General features: G+C 38.8%; 1 protein-coding gene across 5 annotated transcripts in view; it reads left to right on the top strand.

The window, feature by feature from the left end:
- The window catches only part of GALNT13 (polypeptide N-acetylgalactosaminyltransferase 13), a 226,297-nt gene that overhangs the window by 120,814 nt on the left and 82,132 nt on the right, over positions 1 to 23,351 (top strand). For all 5 annotated transcript variants that reach the window (XM_087710428.1, XM_087710435.1, XM_087710413.1 and 2 more), the window contains exons 4-6: positions 12,921 to 13,087; positions 15,667 to 15,874; positions 19,674 to 19,844. In XM_087710428.1, the coding sequence (XP_087566554.1) occupies positions 12,921 to 13,087; positions 15,667 to 15,874; positions 19,674 to 19,844 (546 nt within the window). The remainder of the gene's footprint in view (positions 1 to 12,920; positions 13,088 to 15,666; positions 15,875 to 19,673; positions 19,845 to 23,351) is intronic.

Genomic DNA, 23,351 nt, shown 5'->3' with positions numbered 1-23,351 from the left:
GATTAGCTTTTTAAAACATACAGTTTTAATCTGAAATAATCCTTCATCTCTTGCTTTGTTCGAACCCTGGCACAATAGCTTTTTGAGCTTTTAAGTAAATTAAATTTTTACATACAACAACTTCTAAAAAATGAATGCTGTATTTAGAATTCGGAATCCCCAAGGAAAGCTTGATATTCAAAGCCACATTTGCAGCATGTCATCGTTATGAACAGTGACAGCTGAAGGTGTGAGTGAAATATCTTTGTTCTTGGAAACTGCAAATCTATTTAAACTGCATAATAGAACACTAGAGAGCTATTTCCTTGACACATTTCCCCATCTATCATCTCCAAAATATAAAAATTGATTGGGTGCAGAAAATTTTGGTTTATATCAAAGGAAGCAGCATTGACTCTTAGTGGCTGCTTGGACAAATCTCTGCAGTTTTCTTAGCTATGTTTTTTTTGGGGGGGGGGGGGAGTGGGATTGCCTTTGCCTCCTTCCTAGGACTCTGAGTGATTAGTCCAAAGTCACCCAGCTGGCTTTATGCTTAAGAGGAGACTAGAACTCTAATATCCTAGTTTTCAGCTGCTTGCCTTAACTGCTACAACAAACTAGCTACCCCTAAAATACTAATACAAATAGTCCTTCAGTTACAATAGTTCCCTTTGTGACTGTTGCAGCAACGGTTTCACTGCCCCATTGCTGGGCTGGCATGGCCATGGTGGGCGGGTGTGGCCTAGTTGGCCTCCTGCACCACGGCGGGGAGACACACACATGTTTTTCACCGTCCCCGGGCTCCGGAGGCTTTTCTGAAGCCTCCAGGAGGGTGAAAACTGCTTCCCCCAGGCTCCAGAGGCCCTCTGGAGGCCGGAAACAGGCCCATTTCCAGACTTCTGGAACCTCTGGTAGGCCTGTTTTCCCCCCTTCCTGAGCTTCCACCTGGGCCCTGTACTTAGCTCGCATGATGAACAGCCCGCATGGAGACTCCTGGGAGGGGAGGGGTGGGGTGGGAGGGGCCAGCCAGGGGTGGCATTTGGGGGGGGGGTTCGCTGAACTGGGCAGAATCCTAGCTAAAGGATTGCCCGAACCCGTGTGAACCCCCAGCAGCTCACCCCTGCTTATGACCATTTTTCACACTTATAACCATTGCAGCATCCCCATATTCATGTGATTTAGATTCAGATCCTTCACAACCGACTCATATTTATGACAGTTGCCGTGTCCTGGGGTCATGTGATTGATCACATTTTGCAACCTTCTGACAAGCAAAGTCAATGGGGGAAACCAAATTCACTTAACAACTGTGTTACTAATTTAACAGCTGCAGTGGTTCACTTAACAAATGTGACAAGAAAAGTCCTAAAATGGGACAAAACTCACAACAAATTTCTCACTTAGAAACATAAATTTTGAGCTCAATTGCAGTCGTAAGTTGAGGGCTCTTTGTTTAACAATTGACCTATTTAGTGATCATTCAAAAAAAGTAACAGTGGTACTGAAAAAGTAACTTCATGACCAATTCTCAAGATTCTTGCAACATCCTCACAGTTATGTGATTTAGATTTGTGTGTTTCACACCTGGCAGGCATTTATGATTGCCACATTGTTTGTCATGTGATTGCCATTTGTGTTCCTCACAGCTAGCTTTTGACAAGCAGAGGCAATGGAGAAGCCAGCAAAATTGCCCGTTGTAATGTGGTGTCTTGCTTAACAACTGCTGGTGATTGGCATAATTACCATTGGGAAAGCGAAGTCAAAAGCCTGTAACAGTTACACAATATCTCTATCAATTTCACTGCTTAGTGATGGGGTTGTTGCTTCCAATTGTGGTCAGTAAGCAGTGACTACCTACAAAATTACTATTGCTAATAGTAATATGATGCTAGTAAATATTAATAGTTGCAGTTTAAACACCTTAAGAAATCTCCATTATTTCAAAATGTAATTATTAAAATACTGCAGAATCTTCTGTTGTAAAGGATTCTTTTTAAAGTTTTGTCTTGGGTGTCTGCTTTAAAAAAGATTGATATATACTTTTCTTCCATCATATACTGGTTGCGTTCTTTTCAGCAACCGACCTGCAGCTCCATATTCACTTAAAATATTCTAGATTCAGACCTTAATTTTACCTTCAGCTATTTCTCAGTCTCCTTCTGAAGAGCAAATATCTGGCTTTCCCACTCTCTGCTCTGCATAGCTGCCCTGCGCTGCTTCCTCTCAATTCTGCTAAGGCCATTTTTTCCTACCTTTCAAATCAGAATCCTGCCAAATGCTTTCCCAGGCAAATGTAACAGATGAATCTCCCTATAGTTGCACTCACTCTTATTGCAATTCCTTTAGGATGGATGGATGACATTCTTCCATTCATCAGGCACAGATGTATTTCATGCACCCATAACAATTACAACATGAAAAAAGCGTAGCTCTACTTTATGAAAAACATACTCATCTTAATGTTTCTGCAGTTACACCATCTACCACGTTTCAAATTCTCACACTGTTTATGATTTCATTGTAATAATTTGGTATTGGATATTAATATCTGTAGCATTTTTTCCAGTTCTACTCTTCAACATATCATTATCTCTAAAATACTTCTTCCAGCAGTTTTTCAAATCAGTTTCATGCAAAGTTGCTTTGTTTTGAATTCCATTCATCAGCTGGAGCACTTTCATATACCTTTTTACCCACTTGTGAAGCATTTTATTTCAATCAAAATCACTCTGCAGTTTCTCTGTCTCTCATCTAATCATGGCTAAAGCTTGTACTCTTATGCATTTATCTTTCCTGTTCCCTTTCTCCCTCCCTCTCTCTCCCCCGTCTTTCTTTCTTTCTTTCATTCATTCATTCTTTCTTTCTTTCTTTTCTTTCTTTCTCTCTCTCCCTCTCTCTCCCAACTTTCTCTCTCTCTCTCTCTCTCCCTCTCTCTCTCTCTCCCTCCCTCTCCCTCTCCCTCACATTTTGGGCAATAATCATTCTGTCCAGTGGAGTTGTGCTGGTTATGATTGGTTGCATAAACACTTTTTTCTGAGCTCAAAATTGTGACCACACTGCAGTAATCAAATATTCAACTATAATAGCAGAAAAGAACCTGTGGAGAAAAAATCCTCTGCAGATAAGCCTATAACAATAGTCTTGAATTCCAAAAAGCAGGAATAAGCTATTTATATAATAAGTTCTAGGCAACTTCATCAAAGAGTGTTTTTCCATCCAATCAATCACATCACAGCCAGCACAACCCAGATATGTCTGCCATAACTCAAAACACCTCAGAACCTTTTTACTACAACTCTACTAAAGCATTGTAGTCCATAAATGAGGGGGCCTTGGTGTTCTCTGAGCTTGATTGGTTTCTTGATGATGATGCCTAGTTTTGGCAAAGAAATATCTGCAAGAAAACAACCAAGCTCAGAGAGCACCAAGGACCCTTCATTTCAACCCTGAGCTACAAATATTATCCTTTATTCAGCCCATAAATCCACAAAATCTATCCAAAGCATCTTAAGGAAATAGTAGTAGCCAAATAAGACAAAGCCGGAATAATTTATAACTTACAATTGCAGACTAAAAACCATTGGGTTGAGCAGACACGTAGAGTGGAAGATTGACAGACTGCAGCCATGAACATAAACATCAATTAAATCAATGATGAAAACCTAATTTCACAATGCACTGATTAGTTCAAACACAATTTCAATTGGGAAACAGTAAATATTTTAGATCAAGGCAGATCCCCCAAATGCAAGAGAATTCTCCTAGGCTTAGCACTCTGTCAAATCAACCATTACCATATTGAGAAAAGCTTCATCTATAAACCATTCAGCCAGATTCACCCATTAAGTACATCCTTCCTCATCACATCCTTCTTAATATTGTTCCTTGTGTTTGGCTTTGGATCCGGCTTATTTGGATGTGAAGAAGGATGTGATGGGGAAGGATGTGCTTAGGAGGTGAATCTAGCTGAATGTTTATAAGCAATCAATGCTGGAAAGATAAATTGCCACATAGAAATACCCAACTCCACTCCCCTGGGCACTGATAATGTTACCTCACCTGGCAATGAAAGGTCAGCAATAAGAGAAGCAAGCACCAAGATCCTGACAATTCAACCATATGCGTTCATGCTCTTTGATTGTAACCACTTAATTTTTTTCCATCTACACTCATCAGATTCCACATGCTATATACTACTTATATCCAATTTGCATTCATTCGACTCTGCAGTTCTGCTTTCTCTCTCATTTCTTTCAGTCCTTTCCTTTTGTTTCATACCCATTTTTTTTCTGAAGTTCTACTCTTGTCGCTGCCCAAATGTGATTTGTTCCATGTTCATTGTGTCTCATCACTCTTGTATCAGTCAGTAATTTGCCTCAAATTCTTTACTGGCCAAGTGTGATTGGACACACAAGGAAGCTGTCTTCAGTGCATAAACTCTCAGTGTACATAAAAGCTATAAGTAATAAATCATGATCATAGTAATCATAAAAATACATTCATCATAAATCGTAACATACAACACTTAGGGATAGTCATAGGATACTAAAGATGCAATCAACATAAATCATACTAGGAACTTATTAAAACAATATAAATCACAACAATACAAGCAACAAGTTATAGTCATAAGTAGAAAAGGAGATAAGTAATAGGAAAGATGAGAAGAATAATAGTAATATAGCCTTACTAAATAGTTTGACAGTGTTGTGGGGATTAGTTGTTTAGCAAAGTGATGGCATTCAGGAAAAACAACTGTCCTTGTGTCTAGTTGCTCTGGTGTGCAGAGCCCTATAGCTTCATTTTGAGGGTAGAAGTTGAAACAATTTCTGTCCAGGATATGAGGGCTCTGTAGATACTTTCACAGCTGTCTTTTTGACTCGAGCAGTATAGAGGTCCTCAATGGAAGGCAGGTTGGTAGCAATTGTTTTTTCTGCAGTTCCAATTATCCGTTGAAATCTATGTCTGTCTTGTTTGGTTGTAGAGCGAAACTAGAGTTAAAGAAGTGCAAATGACAGACTCAATAATTCCTCTGTAGAACTGAATCAGCAGCTCTATGGGCAGTTTGAGCCTCCTGAGTTGTCGCAGAAAGAACATTCTGACGTTTTTGATGTTAGGTGTCCATTTTAAGTCTTGAGATATTATAGAACCTAGAAACTTGAAGGTCTCTACTGCTGATTCTGTGTTGTCTAGTATTATAAGAGGTATGGTAGTATATTCAGTCATAAACAATGATATCACTTTGCACAAATATGACTAGACCAATGCATAAGTTATGCCTTTGAAACATGCAACCTTTTTCTAAGAGATATTCAAACCATTCTCATTTTTCTGTAGGATCCCAAATATTTCATTTTTTCTATACACTCTCATTTCCATTTCTAAAGGAAGGTAGAGTTGGCCTTGGGTGTCAGCCTTACCAGCAGATCAGATAGGAAACATAACCAAACTAATTCTACTTTATTGTAACATTAGCAGAATCCTGAAAGTACAGTTCTCCGCTGTCTCTTTTGCAGTCTGAGAACTTAGGCAAGATTTCTCTTGAACCTCTTGCTCCATCCATTATATCAGGGGTCAGCAACCTGCGGCTTTGAAGCCGCATATGGTTCTTTCATCCCTCTCCTGTGGCTCCCATCACTGGTCGGCTCCACAATTGATAGGGCTTTTGGTTAGGATGGTAGAGGAAAAAGGATGCCACACTAGAGGAGACTCTATGGTGGGGGAAACGGGACTTCCGGTCAGCTTCAGAATTGAATGGTGGCTTCCGGTTAGGACCTTTGTGGCTCTTTGAGTGTTTAAGGTTGCCGACACATGCACTATACAGCTGTGAGCTATGTATCCTTCTTATTGATTGCTCCCTTGGCAGCATCTTTTTCCTTGGTGCCTGAAAGTCATTCCCACATGCCATTACATTTGGCATTGGAAAGGAATGATCAACTCCTCCAGGTAAGCAAATAATGAACTTCCAGTGTACCGTGATATAGCCCTGTCTGCATGGCTCACTCATGTGATCAATAAACAAAAAGTCCCAGGATGGAGGTGGTTCTTGGCTTCCATCCATAGACTCTGCAATTCTCTGCTGTGAGAAGAAAGGCAGTGCTTTCCAGCTTTGTCTGACTCTTCCCTTGCCAGAGCTATCCATTGACCTTAGTGATCTGCCAAGCCCAACTGCAGGGAGGAGGCAGTGATTTTGCCAGAGCCAACTGCTGTAAAGGAATTTACAACTGAGCTTGTGCTAAGGAAGGAATTAGCAATGTCCTGTCCTATGAATTTTTGATGGAATCTGAATCATAGTTAATAAATTGGAATGTTTGAGGGCATTATATTCCTCCCACCTCTTATAGAGGATGCTGCCTTGTTTCGTTTAGCTCATCCAGGTAGCAGTCGTGATGTGTTTACCACCCATCAAATGAAGTGATATTTAATCAGCTGGCCCCACAGCCTAATTTTTGCCATGCTTCAGCAGTAAGAATGATAGTGTTGCTGCCCACACATAGTTCAATATGTGGTAGGTGACAATCATATACACCTTGGAACTCTCTTTTTTTACCTCCTCCTCCTCGGTAGCTGCATCCCAGCTGCCAAGGTTGTTCTTGAAGCAAGACATTATTAGCAAGAGGCAGGAGGGAAGTGAAGAAGGTGTTCCTCACTTCCTCCCTCCTCACTTTGTCATTGAGAAAACTGGTTTGTGCCACAAGTAGGATGTCTCTCCTGTTCCCTCCCCTCCTCTTTTTTCACTGAAAGAGAGGTTGGAGGGAGCTTATCTGAAGACCACCGAAACCCTCTGCATGCCTCATTTTTTTGTGTAAAACAGGGAATGCGGAGAGTTTGAGAGGCCTGCAAAGTGCTCCTGTGGGCTGGGAGCAAAAATGAGAAAAAAGCCCCAAAAAGGGCATGAATAGCCTTTAGGAGGCTTGTAGAGTGCTCCTGGAGACTGAGGGGGAGGCAAAAATGAGCAAAAAATGGCCTGTACTTTGCTCTTTTTTGCCCTCCCTAGCCCCCAGGAGCACTTTGCTGGCCTCCCAAACTCTCTGCACATTCATTTTTGTGAAGGTTGTAGGGTTTCAGGAGGCCAAAAATGCTGTATTCAGTGTATAAGACGCACCCAGATTTTCACCCTCTTTTTGGGGGGCAAAAGGTAAAATACAGTAGCTTCAGCCTAAGCAAGATGCTTATGAGATGCAGGGTTTGTTTTCCTCAGGAAACAAGTGAAGTATCTTTCCACTATGGAAAGAATGCTGTGTGGATAAATTATTTGTTGACTTTAACAATCTTTTTTTAAAATTTACATTTCTTCTAACATCATAACAATTGCTAAATCTACCTTAACTCTCATTGTATCAGTATTTGAAGGAGGATCATTCATGAACCCTTGATATTTGAGTAGATGAGACTCTTATAGACATCAGAATTAAGCAAGCCACTGCAGAGAAGAAGAAGAGGAATGCATAATAAGAGGGAGCAAAAAGACAATATAATGGGTGTGATTGAAGACCCATTCATTTTATGTGTGTGAAACATTGTCACACATACAAAGGAATGAGGCTTCATCATATGGTCTCCGCCATCAACAATCCTGCACACCCCTGAAAATATTAGATAGGATTTATTTATATAAATTGCAGTCTACCCAGCTCACAAAAGGATGACTCTAGGTGGCATACAACAACAACAACAAAAATCAGAATTAAAGTAAAACATAGTAGTCAAACACACAGTTGGAGTACACCCACATCTTGGTAATAGCATCTTGCTTCTCTAATATATTTAAGTCCCATATCCAAAGGTTCAGCTTAATCTTAAAGGCCTTCCTGAAGGCTAACAGGGTTGTGGTGAGTCCAATCTCAAGAGGGAGGTTATTCCACAGAGTTACCAAAAGTCTCAGTGGCTTTTGCTCATAATAGATTAGCTGTATTATATATTGGCAACAGACTTAAATAGTCGACAACACTATGGTACATTTTTAAAGGTTCTAAAAATCCATTGCTGGCAGCATAGCAGATTAGATGCTACAAAAGGAATCCCATAAGCACACACACTTATAATTTTGATTACTATGGCTGACTTTCCAAATGTAGTGCAATCAGCACTAACCATTACATTTCAACAAGGCTTGTTTTGTTTCTGACCAAAACGATAACTGTTGCTACTACAATTACCTGTAGTCATTGGTTTCTCCTTGTTCCAATCGCCTGGCTTCTGTTGATGTGATGTTCTTGCATTGGTAAAACCATCTGTTCAATTCTGAAAGGAGTAAAATCACAATGGAAGAGTTTATGGTCATACAATTTATATATTGCCAAAGGCAACAATGGTAAATAGGTACATAGACTGCTTCTGATTTCATGTTATTGATCTTGGAAAATGTGCTTTCTTTGCATTTAAAAAGCAATAGTTATTTCATATGTATTTATAAATCTATATCTCACAAATATATAGGTTCTATAGGAGAGCATTTCAATTATTGGAGTATTGTTTAAAATGTAATGTCCCACAAAAAGGGGAAATGTTTCTTTGTTTTCATTCCTGTTATTTCTTCTATAATAGACGTCATTTTTCTTTTATGAGCACTTTTTAAAATCGCAGATCTGCTATTTTAATATAAATTGTGGGAGTATTTTTATATAGCTTTTCTAAATAAATATTTCAGGATCTAAGACTATAGCGTTGAGATTCAGGATCATGGTACTGTATAGCATAGATAAAGGAGGAGAACCTTGTGGCTTAGTGGTTAACACATCTGCCTAATATGTGTTACAGCCCAGGTTCGAATCCCAGTAAGGGTATGGCTAGCTGATGAGAGCTAAATAGCTTGAAATAGATCTATACTAGTCTCCCTTTATTTATTTATCAGCACAAATACAACACACACACGTGTGTGTGTGTGTGTGTAAAATATCATATATATTTATCATTTATTTATCAGCACAAATACAACACATACACACGTATGTATGTATGTATGTATGTATGTATGTATGTATGTATATATGATATTTTCAGTTGCTGAATTGGGGAGCTGTAATTTCTATTAAAGCCTTCTATCTTTATAGAAGGCTTTACATATCTCAGATGTAAAGATATCACAGTTTGCCTTTCTTTCCAAGCAGTGTTTGGTATGGAAGCATACTCATATTAGTCTTATTAATCTTATTCTGAAATAATAGAAAATATTTGTAGCTCAGGTCTTAGATTATGACAGTGATTTGCACTTCAAGCTTCTTTCAATTCAGTTTCTGAACGTTTCGTTAACAGACAAGGTAACATCATCAGCAGGATTTTCTTGTCCTATTCCCCTGAACTTATAAATGTCTTGTGTGCCATTGTGGTCAGTTGGTTAGATGGATGGATGGATGGATGGATGGATGGATGGATGGATGGATGGATGGATGGATGGATGGATGGATGGATGGAGCTCCAAACAAACAACCAATCACATGACCAACTGACCACAATGGAACACAAGACATTTATAAGTTAAGGAGAATAGGATAAGAAAATCCTGATGATGATGTTACCTAGTCTGGTAACAAAACATTCAGAAACTAAATTGAAAGAAGCTTGGAGTACAAACCACTGCCATAATCCTACTCTTATTAGGTTTTCTGTTTTCTCCCTTCTCTTGCTGCCAGTTTGTATTTTCTTTCCCCATTGGCTGGGCACAGTTCTTGCCCATTTAAGAAAACTTTTAAGATTTAAGGCTAAGCCAAAGTGATCCCCAGTCCACCACAGAACAAATCTTTTGGCTATCCTCATTGTTGAAAAACTAAAACAATGGAGCAGCAGAGAGAGGTTGGAAGAAGTTGCCTTGGTACCAGAGAAGCTGTAAGGGTGGACCTACTCTGATCAGGCTTCCCTTAGCCCAAAGTCCAACATTGAGAATCTATCATTGTTTTCTTCTTCACTAATTATCTCATTTGTTCATCATGAACAGTGAAATCTGTCAGTTACAGGTAATCATTGGTTGTTAAGTGAATCTGGCTCCCATTTAGAGACTGTTCGAAGTTACAACAGCAGTAAAAAAAAGGGGGGGGGACTTATAACCAATTCTCATAACTGTTGCAGCATCCTTGTAGCCACATGATCAAAATTCATATACTTGGCAAGTGATTCGTGACGGTTGCAGAATCACGGGGTTATGTGAATCTCCTTTAGTGATTTTCAGACAAGCAAAATCAATGGGGAAGCCAGATTCATTTAACAACCGTGTTACTAACTTCACAACTGCTCACTTGGCAAGAAAGGTCGTAAAATGGGGCAAAACTCACAACTATCTCGCTTAGCAACAGAAATTTTGGGCTCAATTCTGGGCGTAGGTCGAGAACTACCTGTATTTTTTCCTCTTCTATGGCGACATATGAGTAGGCTTATGCTTAAAACAGACTTTAAAAATATTTTTTCACTTTAACATTTTCATTATTTGATCTGATGTGTCAAACACTTTTTATGCATTCACTTGTCTCATTCCCATCCATCCATCCATCTATTCATGCCACTTAGCAAAATAATGTTTTCCCCTGGGTTTCATTCATTTAGAAAGTGCAGAGTTTTTCCAAGTAGTCCTTTCTGATTCTTCCATTATCATCATTCAGTAGAGTGTAACATGCAATTATCACCAGCCTATGGGTTCCTATTTTTAAAGACACCCACAATAGTCTAGATGACACCAATTAATCGTTTCTGAAGTACATTTTAACTCTTTTATTCAGTTCTTACATATATTCATCAATTCTACTCTACAAGATATCTCCACCTTCATTTTGATCTACTATATTATCTCCCTCTTAGATTTTTTTTAAATAAAGTATTTTTATTTCTTTCATGTTATGTATTAATGCTCTTCATTATATATTCTCTTCAATTTCCCATGGTAAAGTTGCTATCACATTTAAATCATAGATATTTACTTCCACTGGCCATTGTGGCTTTGGCCAGTTAAGACTTTCACATCACAATTGTTAGGAAGGTAGGTAAAAAAGGAAGATAAAAAAGATTACCGGTCTTACTGAGGAACATACTTGGGTAATGGTGAGGATTCTACCTGTCTTTGACCAGTTTGCCATAAGTTTCTCTAAAGGCTAATTGAATTAGTCCATCCTATTAGTCTATACAAAGATCCCTAATCTAAGAAATAACCTTGTAAGTTATCATAATGTTGCCTAAATGCCACCAACTTGGAAATAAAGACAACAAAGACCACATACTCTACATCTTGTAGAAAAACTGCTATGTTTTGGACATGGCATCAAAATCAGTCAATATGAAAAAGAAACAAAGGCTTCTGACTCTGATGGAGCTTTCCATAAGGAAGTTAATTAAAATTACAGTTCCAGAGTTTGGGATGTTTTAATCTTGGTTTCTCACTGAGCAGGGTGTTGGACTTCATGGCCTAAATCAGGGATCCCCAACCTTTTGGACCTCAGTGACCAATACATTAATAATTTTAAATCCCGTGGACCACTAATACGATCTGCCTAATGCCTAATGACTGGGTGGGCATGGCGAGGTGATCATGTAACTGGATGGGTGTGACCAACTTGATGTCATTTACATCGAGGGGTGCCTCGCCGATCTCTACTCGCCCCTCCACTCCACTCTTCGCCTGCTCACCTTGGTTCCTTAGAGCCCCAATAGAAAGCAGTTGGAGCCAAGCAGCCACCATGAGAAAGAGTTGGCAAAATAGCTGGTTCAGTTCAAATTGGATCTGACTGAGAAGGAGGCTCAGCAGAAACACCTCAGTGAGGACTGCAAGCATAGGCTTTCCAAGCAGAGGGAAGACCTGCAAAAATGCAAGGCCAGGTACTAGTGCCTGGAGGCACAGCAGGCAGAGATGGTCAGCCAGTTCCAGGCCATGATACAGTCCCATTGCAACAAGGCCCTCCGGCTCCTTGCCACCAGCGGTGCTTCCCTCCAGCCTTCGCCCAAAGCCCCGCACCAGGAAGCAGGCCCCAAGTCTGAATATCTGCCTCCTCTGTCCCCCACAAAAATACCCCAAAGGGGGAGACTTTCTGCAGCAACACAAGTGTGCATTGCACATATCTGGCCAAAGGGGCCCATGATTTAGTGCTGTATAAAAAATGCAAATAATGTTTCTGTGGACCACCAAAATTTTCTCACAGATCACCAGTGGTCCATGGACCACTGCTGGCCTAAATGATTCATTTCAGGACTTTTGATTCCATTATTTCTTTTCATCCAATAAAGCTGGAAAAGGACAGGATCTAAGTCCCATACAGTGTTATTGCAACATACATAGTGGCTGACCATGTGGTATATATTTATACAGGATCTAATTTTGTACATATAGTGCATGAATATGTTCTTTCCATCGTAGGATTTATTTTGCGTAACTGTTGATTAATCTTTGATTTTTGTGGGTTCAATGCCTCTCTCATTGTCTTCAGTTGTGAACAACCAAAGACACATTGGACAAATTTTGAGAAGATTGGTTTTTAGAAGATGAAAAGAGTAGGAGAGCAATGCTGAAGCATATTGTTTTGGGCAGATATATGTTTATATATACAGATTTTTTGTTTGCCCATTTTCTTCAAGAAATAATAATTATGCATAGGAATTACATATTTCCATTTGTTCTCTTCCACTGTGGCAGATATTTAGTGCTGAAGGTTTTTCATTTCATATCATGTAATTCATTTAGAAATAGTGATCCTTATATTCAGCATTTACCAAAAATAAAGCATATTAATGAGGTAGTTTTCACAAACCTTAAAATTAATATCAGTCTTTCGCTTCTTTATCCCTTTTTTGTTATCAGGTGTATCTTTGTTACAGATTTCAAAGATTAATATTCCACTTTCTTTCTGTATGGAACCTTGCGGCCTAGTCTATGAAACTTTATTAACTTATACATTGTTATTTAGTGCCATGATTTCTGAATACATTTTCTGTTGCTTCTTTTCTTTCTTTTTTTCATTTGGCAGATGTAAGACAAAAGTCTACGCTGATGACCTACCCACCACAAGTGTAGTCATAGTGTTTCATAATGAAGCTTGGAGTACTTTGCTTCGTACTATTTACAGTGTTATCAATCGGTCTCCACACTACCTACTTTCTGAGATCATCTTGGTAGATGATGCCAGTGAAAGAGGTAAGGATGTCCAAAAATAAAACTCATTAACATTTGAACAGTATTGTGGGCAAGGGGTAGCTTTCTTTCTTTATATCCTTTCTTTAGTACTACTTAGCAAATCTTGTAACGACACTATCTGGGATTTTTCTGAAGAGAATGGCTAGAGCAGTGTGGAGGAAAACACAACTTAGAGCCCATTTTACCATTGTAGACAAATGATTATAAAAAGCAAAAAGAATGTGTATTGATGGAGCAGAACAGGTTTTTCTTAAATTTTGATCTCAAGGGAGAAATTACGTGGGATTCTCTGAGAACAAGTCACAAAACAATAGGAGTCATGGTGGCACAGTGGTCAGAATGCAGTATTGAAGACAAACTCTCTCCACAGCCAGGAGTTCAATCCTGACTGGGTCAAAATTGACTCAACCTTCCATCCTTCTGAGGTCAGTAAAATGAGGACCAGATTGATGGGGGCAATATGCTAAAAACACTTTTTTATCTTGTTCATTTGGTCAGAATGTAGAGATGTCTTTGGCCTATTCAACCTTCCCAGCCCACCAAATTTACTTTCCCAGCTGGAGAACTTTTGGAGTGGTAATACAAGACATCTAGTCGATTTTAGTGCCTGTTGAGGGCACTTCAACAGATCACTTGTTGATCATTTATTCATGTAAAAGTGGGATTGCCTTTGCTTTGAAAGAAGCTGTGATGAATTGAATATTATAAAATCTTTCTTAAGACCTTATGTCAAGAGTTCCCTTCTTTTTCAAAATTTCAGAGCATGTAGTGGCAGCCTAGCCATGGCTTGCTTAATCATGGGGTGTTGATTAAGCCATAATTGGCAGGATTAATAGCAGAAGTAAAGTGCTCTGAAGCTATTCTTCCAAGATGAGAAAAACGTGAGCACAATGCATACGTCGGCTCATTCTCTTCATAACAATAAAAAAGTTCCCTGCCTGAGAGAGAAACTGTTTTTTATAATGGCATCTGAATTCAGCTAACTGATTATTATCTCAGGAAGAAGAATGGGTGCTTCCTTCCAGTCTTGCAGCCTGTGGCGTTCTAACAGCATGAAAAAGTCTTCAGTCAGATTTTGATTTTCACAGTGGAGCTGAGATACAGTTCTCTGCTACTGAATAAGAGGCAGACGCTGGATTCACACATCATATTAAGCAAGGACTATGAAAAATGTGGCCCTGGTTCCACATTGGTCCATTAAAATCCTGTCACCAGAGCCACAACAAGTGACCAGGGGCAATCATTTTAGTAGAGAATGGTCTGAGGGCTAAAAACAAAATGGATGCCTTCAATCTTGCAAAGACTTAAGGAATCCATTTTATTGCTTCTGTGATCTTCCAAAAAATGTGTTCTGGCCCAACCCAAAGGCTGCTGTGTCCCTCAAGCCAATAGAAATTGTCCAGGCTTGCAATCATTTTGAGGAATTGCTCCTAAATTTCAGAATTCCCTGCCCAGGAAGTGTGTTCCTCCATATGGAGTTGGATCCTTTTGGTGCATATTGAAAATATTATTAAGAAAATATTTGAAAGTACGATGATGACATTTCTGATACTTTTTTATCTCTTAAGGTTGGGCTGCTTTTTATTTTGTGCTTAATAACATGTTTATTTGACTTTTAAGAGGAGTATTTTATAGCATAATCCTGTACCACTTTATTTAGCAATCTCATTAAGTTCAATGAAGCTTGTTCCCTGAAATATGTTTTAGGATTAAGGTAGGTTTTTTTTTTTAAAAAAAAAATACAAATAGTGTAGCAGTCAGAATCTTTTAATTCATTTTACAATAATCTGTTTATTTCATTTCCCCTGCTATATCATTATTTCATTGTATCCTAGAAGAATATTTTCTTTCTAAATTGCTAGAGAAATTAGAATCAGACTGAGTAGTAGTGACTGCTGTTTCAAGTGGGTTGCAAAATATACTCTAGAGGGCTTATGATTGATCCTAATCCAGAAATAGAAAGCCTTCCCTTTGTGCCACCATCTGAAGTGAGTACATTCTGTAGGCAATGAAATGATCTTCCATGCTTTGTGGACCCACATTGAGTGCCTACCCATGAATTATATGGGAATGAAGTGGCGTGGGGATTGGTGGCTGCAGGATATCTTTTAAAATGTATATACACAGTTAAGACAGCAATGCAGTTGGTGTTTTATTTGTCTGAATGGTGCTTTATTTTTATGCAATAATATATAGATAACTGTATTCTTAAGATCCTGTAAAATAAAGAATGTTGTGTTTAATTGAGTGGTGTTGGTTTTCTATTTTCCTCTTCTTCCTATTGTTCTTTCCCTTTTTGTATTTTATAAAGCAACAAAAGCTCTCTCTTTTTGTTGTTGTTTTTCTCTGTATTCAGAAGTGTTTTACCTTTTTGGTTATTTTTTATGGAAAGAAGAAAGCAGTCAGCTTGTAGATTCTATTCTCTCCTTTCCCTCTCCCTCTCCCTCCCCCTTTCCCTCTCCTTATCCCCATCCCTATCCCTACCTCATTCCCATTTCCTTCGAATATTGGTGGGTTTTTTTCATCTCTTTGTTGAGCTTAAACTTTGTTGTATTTTCTTTCTTAATGGCATTTGGCAGATTTTCTGAAGCTTCCATTAGAGAATTATGTAAGAAACTTGCAAGTGCCAGTAAAAATTATTAGAATGGAACAACGGTCGGGGCTGATTCGAGCTCGGCTTAGAGGTGCTGCCACTTCTAAAGGCCAGGTCATCACTTTCCTGGATGCACACTGTGAATGCACTACAGGTTGGCTGGAGCCCCTGCTGGCAAGAATAAAGGAAGACAGGTGAGAATTAAGAACAGGTTCTGTTACTATGACAGCCTCTGCCCCCCCTCCTCCCTCCCTCCTCCCCCTCTCTCTCTTTTAGGAGTCTGTTTGTTACTAACCACTCTTTTCTTGCTGTTTGTATCTCAACTATCAGAAATGTCTTGCTTCAATAAAAGAACAGAAGAATGCTTGTCTGCTGCTGGAAGCCCATATACTGTACTTTGCTGATGGCTTTAAAACAGTGCCTTCCAGCTTAATGGGTCCATTTTTCCTCTGACTTGTCAGTTAAAAGACCTACTGACATCCAGTGTGAAATATGGATTTGCACCAGGAAGATCTGGATTCATTCACTGAAGTATTTTGCAGTAGTTAAGATTCCTCTAAGAATTGTTTATGTGAGTCTTGCTTTCAGTTTCCACAGGGAAGGTGAGGTAAGAATATAATAGTATCTAAACATTTGTTTTCTGTGGCCCAATCAGCCATTATAATCAGGTAAAAAAAATCCCGGATGACATAAATACTAATTTGTAGAAAATGCAGAAAGCAAATACAGTTTCAGAACTTTGTCTGTTATCTCACATGGGAAATGCTTTATGACCTCTTCAGAGACATTAAAAAAAAAAGGTGGTGCTTCCCTCTCACAGTTGCCTGCTATTTTAGTCACATACAAAGATATGTAGATGTACTTGAATAAAGCCTATGCATCCCATTAATTAAGATTTTGCTAAGAATTAATAGTTCCAAAATAATAGAGCCTGCAATTTTCCAAGAATACACAAAAGAAGGCATATCTTCACATAGACAATATGTGATACATAAAATGGGGGCTACAAATATGGATGGTTTTCAAAGGGAATTTTAAAAAGGATAAGATTATCAATAGCTTCTAGCAATTACTATAGCAGCATATCTACAGTACAATGTGACTTGCTGTATCAGAAGCAATTGCTTGGAAATGCAACTGGGAGGTTTTGTATTCAAGTCCTGCTTGTTGAATTCCTTCAGCAGTGAAACTTTTGGGCTCGGCATGTTGAAAATTTGGAAAATGCCTACTTTGAGTCTGCTGGTGTGTCTCTCACACTCAGGCACCCCTAAACAAAAGAGAAACAATTACATCCTATCCGGGAGGCTCTCACAACAGTCACTTGTGCCCTTGTGACCTCTAGGCTGGAGTACTGCAATGTGCTGTACATGGGGCTGCCCTTGAAGAGTATTCGGCGACTTCAGCTAGTCCAGAATGCGGCCGCGCGAGCGATTGTGGGTGCACCTCGCTTCACCCACATAACACCTATCCTCCGCGAGCTGCACTGGCTACCTGTCGATCTCTGGGTACGCTTCAAGGTGCTACTCGTCACCCATAAAGCCCTTCATGGTAGTGGATCTGGGTACTTGAGAGACCTCCTACTGCCAATCACCTCCATTCGACCAATTAGATCTCACCGATTAGGCCTCCTCCGAGTTCCATCCGCCGGTCAATGTCGACTGGCAACCACGCGGAGGAGAGCCTTCTCGGTGGCAGCTCCGACCCTATGGAACGATCTCCCCGTGGAGATTCGTACCTTCACCACCCTCCAGACCTTCCGCACAGCCCTTAAAAACTGGCTATCCCGTCAGGCCTGGGGCTAAAGATTGCAACCCGCCCGAATGGTATGAATGTTGTGTTTTAATGATGTATTGTTCTATATGTTAAAAGTTTGTTTCCCCCCCCCTTTTTAAGTTGTAAGCCGCCCTGAGTCTCCCCAGGGAAAAGGGCGGCATATAAATAAACTTAAATACAATACAAAAATATCCAATTGGATAGAAAATGAATCTAGACAAAAACAAATAGAAAACTGAATAAATTGGGAAAGAAAACAGAATTATAGGGGAGGAGGTGAATTAAAAGGCAATTGAAATGTAAAGGTAAATGGAAAGATAAGAATATAGTAAAAATGATGTAAATGTTAAATATGTCGACACAGAAACTGTACCCATTGCCTCTGTGGCCTAGAATTCCCCACAATCTGCCACGTACCACTTAACTTCAAGCAAGGGATTCTCTTCTGTTGACCAGCATTCAGCAACACCAGCTAGGTCTTCAGAGTTTTCCAAAATGTGAGCGGAATCAGGACTAGCCTTTATTATTATTTTATTTTATTACTTTATTTTATTTTCTGCCCATTTCTCCTCAGCATGATTCTGGGGGTCTTAGTAGTAATCTTATTAGTCTGTTGTTCCAGGTTGTAGGAACAGCCAAGGAAAAGGCATGATTTCTAAGACCCACTAAATAAAAATCCCTAGCAGATGGAATCTGCAACATATTCCTCCTGCCCAGCAATAATGGAATGCTTAGAAACAAATACCCTGGAATCATGGCATGTAAGGCTTTACAGCTAATAACGGCACCTTGAATTGCACCCAGAAGTCAGTGCAGTTTGTGGAGCAAACCATGGGCTCTGAGAGACCCAACCCATAACTGCTGCATTCTGGAACAAATGAAGCATATTGGCATTCTTCAATCTCAATCTCAATCTCAATCTCAATCTCAATCTCAATCTCAATCTCTCTCTCTCTCTCTCTCTCTCTCTCTCTCTCTCCCTCCCTCCCTCCCTCCCTCCCTCCCTCCCTCCCTCTCCCTCCCTCTCCCTCTCCCTCCCTCCCTCCCTCCCGATCACACACACACACCGATAAAAAAAGCATATTTTAACCTGCCCCTGGCTCTCTTAGCATAAGAACAACACAAGAACTCAGTGAAAAGACAATACAGAATGGACCTGAAAACAGCTTCTGGAAATGTTGGACAGACCACTCAAAACATTGATCATTTCATAGAGCCAGAGAACTGGAAGTGGCCATTGAGAATATTGCATGCAAATCCCTCTTCGATGGAGTCAGTGAAATGAAATCATGTTGACAGATGGATGCCTAGCCTCTTGTTGTATATTTTTCTGTGGTTCCAGTCATTAATTGCATTGTGAACTGAATCTGTCATCTTTGTTTCCATATTTATAGCTTGAATTCTACATACCCAATTTCCTTTATGTCCCCCCCCCCCCCTTTTTCTCATTAAGTTTCTTGGAAATGTATGTTTCTGATTGTTTTCTCGCTGATAGACCTCACCGAGTGAAAAACTATTACTATTTTTGTCTTCATCGGTATAGCTAGATTTTGAATCTGAAAATAAATAAAAAGCTTCTTTATACAGTGGATGAGTGGAAACTCAACAAACATTGGTCCATTTCCGATCTGTGGCTTCTTATTAATAGTCTGTATATTGAGCTTATCCATTTGGGGTTTGCTTGAGGAAAACATATGCTGTGCTTTGGGGTAAAAAAAGAAGAAGCAAGACCCAAAGAGAATTGCGCATATTTATATGGTATGGATTTCGCAAGGTATGGATGTGCTTAATGCGCCATGAATAATATGTCTGGATTTTAAAAACAGCAATCCACTCGAATGCTTGTGGAAGCAGGTATTTGTGTTTCCTAACTTGGTCACAGTTCATATCTCCAAACGGATGCTGCAATCTCTGGAGCTTTTCCTACTTTCAGTTGCCAAGGTTGCATGGATAAATCTTCAAATATATTGTTAACAATGTTTAGGAAAGGGAGCAGAGAGTTGCTGTAGTCAGAGTGTCATGCTGTCCTGCCTTCATGCTTTCTTCTCTTGAGTAGATTTCGAATGTATTTATTTCATCAAGGTGTTAATAGATTTCAAAAGGAATTCAGCCCTTTAGATATAGCTTTACCTTTCTGGATGTGTGTGTATGTGTGTTTGGACCAGGCAGAGTTCCTTGCCAGGAAAATACATTTGCATATTTTTTTTTGTTGTTTTATAGGAAAATTGTTGTATGCCCAATTATTGATGTAATCAGTGACGACACATTTGAATACATGGCGGGATCAGACATGACTTACGGAGGATTCAACTGGAAACTCAATTTTCGTTGGTACCCTGTTCCCCAAAGAGAAATGGACAGAAGGAAAGGAGACAGAACTTTGCCTGTGAGGTAAGTAGTAGAGTCAGAGGATGTTTTATGAGCATTAATTGGTGTGTGTTTGTATGTTTGTGTGTGTATACCTATGACTGCATGTATTTATAAGACTTAGATTTACTTACACAGGATCATATACCATTTAGATCAGGAAAATACATGGTGAACTTCATTGTGGTAGGAAATAATGAATGAATGAATAGTGGGGACAAGTGGGAGTTTGACAATAGGAATTGTAGGGAAAAAACCTTAACAAAATGTCCCTCTAAATCAATACTGTACTCCTAAGCTGAGAGCCTCAGCAGGAAACCAAAAGAAATCAAAGCTTATTACTGATGATCACTTCAAAAATAATGAAGTTCTGATCTGCAGCACTTGGACTATGTTTAATGCTCCCTGAAAACATCCTGGCATGTATTTGTGGCAAGTTCAAACTTGTGCATTTTCAAGAAAAAAGAAAAACCAGAGGATTAGAGTGGTGGCGCAGTGGTTAGAATGCAGTATTGCAGGCTAATTCTGCTGACTGCCAGCAGTTCAATCCCCACCAGCTCAAGGTTGAATCAGCCTTCCACCCTTCAGAGACCGGTAAAATTGTGGACCCAGATTGTTGGGGACAATATGCTGACTCTGTAAACCGCTTACAGAGGTCTGTAAAGCACTGTGAAGCAGTATGTAAGTCTAAGTGCTGTTGCTATTTCCGCATAAAGAAAGGGTGAACATTGATCAGACCAAAGAAGGTGCTACAATAGACAGAGAAAGTAACTTTCCCTAAGGAGGAAACTCAAACCAAGGAGCCATCCCAATGGGTTGGAGTGAATAGCAGAAGTAAGAGGCAGAGAAGATACTGTGCAGTGCTGAGACTTAGATTCAGCTTTTAGGATCTCTCGGAAGGAGGCTCTGAGCCTTTAGGAAAATAAAAAGAAAAATTGAGGAGTACGAGGATGGTGGGTCCTGAAGGGCAGAGAGAATACAGCTGCATCCTCCAAGTAGACAAAGAGAAACTGAAATTATAAGAATGTATTAACCAGACCCATCGGGTAAAGGGTGTTGAGCTAAGAGTGCTGAGTTATGAAAGAAGGGCTTCTCAGATGTATCAAGGCCACTGATAGTTATTCCTTTAACAAGATAGAAAAGTGTGCAGCAATGACAAAACTGACTGTATGTATTTCTAATGCAAGTTTAACTAAATTCCAGCAGGAATGGCCCTCTTAGATACAAGTCCTCTTACATCACACGGGAAAATAGGTTTAGACATTTGAAATGTGATTTATAAGAAAAAAAAGTTAAAGGTTTAATTTAAAATCAGATGAAACAATTTAAATAAATATAAGAGATAATCTCCAATGTATCAAGAACAAAGGACAAATAAGTAGTGGCTGGTGCCTAGGGACAATGGAAGGGAGGAAAAAAATGAAACCTGGAAAGTTCCTCCTTTAAGATTTTTTAAAAATGATTTTATTTTTTCCTTGTTTTGATATTATACTTTTCTCTATCCATATTATTTTTTAAAATATCAGCTTTGGTATTATATTTTTCTCTTACCAATACCATTTTTTAAAATATAAAAAAATACAGTATAAACAAAACTCAGAAAAAGAAAAATAGAGAATAGAAAGTGCAAGAAAAGGAAAGAAAAGAAATAATAAAAAGAGAAAAGAAGTATTTAAAGAAGTGATTTCTGATCTTCATGACACTTAGAAATAAACTTAGTAATTCTTGACCTCCCTTATAAGCTTACATGCAAAATTATCTTATTTTTATAAACCATCTCTTATTTATACACAAATGCATAAATCATTAACACCTTATTCCTAGTATCAGCAAAAAGACCATCAAGGGTTCCTAGATTATTATAGAAACATGCTTTATTTTAACCTTGGTCAAACAAGCCAACCTTGTACTCCTTCTCTTTGCTTCTAACAATCTTTAATTCAGATGTTGTGGGATTTGATTTCTGCAGCTTTTCTTTTTCCCATTGTGAAGGTTCTTTGCTCTCCAAGGACCACAGGGTAACAAATCTGTAAAAAATGCTTTATTGGAACACATACCTTCCCCAACAGCAGGCTATTGCTCTGGTCATCACCATCCTTCTAAGCTTTGCAAGTGATAAGCTTTGCCTCGTGAATAGGTCTTTAAAACTTGGTCCTTTGATGCTTATTCTTTTATTACTTAGTTCAAACTAAGTAATAAGTCAAATGCTATTGTCAAATGTCAAATACTGTTGTCTTTAAAGTAATGCACAACCTTTGTCTTTTTCCAAATGTTCTTGCACTAGATGGGATGAGGTACTCCTACAGTGTGGTTACTCACTTTCTATTTGCTGCCAAGCTCCAAGCAAAGGTCCAGGCTCCAGGCAGAACTCCCACCATGATATGCTTCTTACTGTAGCTTGTGGTCCTGACAGTTGAATAGTCTTGTACTAGACATTTGTTGTGCTTCATCTTCTATAGGCCATTTGCCTTTAGTGTTCCGGATAACCTCAGTTTCTTTCCCATTTTGCCTTAGCATTTGCTTTTGTAAACTCTCAAGACTAGAGAGAGGGTGAAGCTGCCTCTGAATGTCAGCATGTCCTTGAAAATACTAAGAGTGTGGCTTAATTAGCCCAGCAGCTGGAACACCAGCTTACATGCTTGTTAGTACAGGTCTAAGAGAAATGGGGGTGGGGGGAGGCAGGATTTTTCTGCATGATTGCAGCTGCTTTTCAAACAAGCATACAACAAAGGTTGCTTCTTCAGGCCTTTAACAAAAACTCTTTTGTAAATCCATAAGGAGTCATTTTCATGCCATTCTCCTGGTTTATCATTTGTATTTCTATTTTAGCTGTCACCTCTGTTTGATAAGCCACATTTTTTTAAAAAAATTCCAGCATTTCTTTGTTTTCTAATATTTCTGCATCAGATGAGGTTTGTTTCCGCTCTTTTAGATCGAAAGGTATTTGCTTTTGAATCTAGCATTTTTTCTTTAACATCTTTTGGAAATAATCTATCAATAGAAGCAGATGTTGATATTGTGGTTGCTAGATTTCTGTTCTATTCTTCAAATATCTTCTGGAATATTTAAAATTTAAAACCACTTTCTGTCATTTTGTCCCAATGCTAACAAAACCTATTTTTTCCTCATTTATGCCTAGGGTCTTTAGTCCCTAGTGTCTACTTTTGAAATCATAAAGTCTCAAATTTACATTATGACTTAAGGTAGACTAAACACATTTAGTTCTCAGGAAGATGCTATTTATTTACATAATTATTTTCAAAATCTTATAGCAAAAGTCCTACTGTTCCAAATTATTTGAGTCCTTAACTCATTTGTAACTTTTTTCAAATTAAAGTCTTAACTGGGCCTTTGCCATTTTTTTAAAAAAGTTCTTTACATTGTAAAGCTTATAGTTCATTTTTATTTTATTCTTGAATCGAGGTAAACTGACAAGGTAGCTTTGCAAACTTGGGTTTGTTTTTTTTGAAGATCTCTTTTAGTCTTAAATCAGTTAATTAGGTAATTTCCCAAAGTGGTTAGAAATTAGTC

Source organism: Thamnophis sirtalis, unplaced genomic scaffold (genome assembly GCF_051295495.1).
Source record: "Thamnophis sirtalis isolate CommonGarterSnake01/CBP01778 unplaced genomic scaffold, rThaSir2_p1.2 scaffold_1, whole genome shotgun sequence".
Taxonomy (NCBI): Eukaryota; Metazoa; Chordata; class Lepidosauria; order Squamata; family Natricidae; genus Thamnophis; species Thamnophis sirtalis.
Note: the sequence above shows the minus strand (reverse complement) of the source record. Positions and strands in the feature narration are given on the sequence as shown.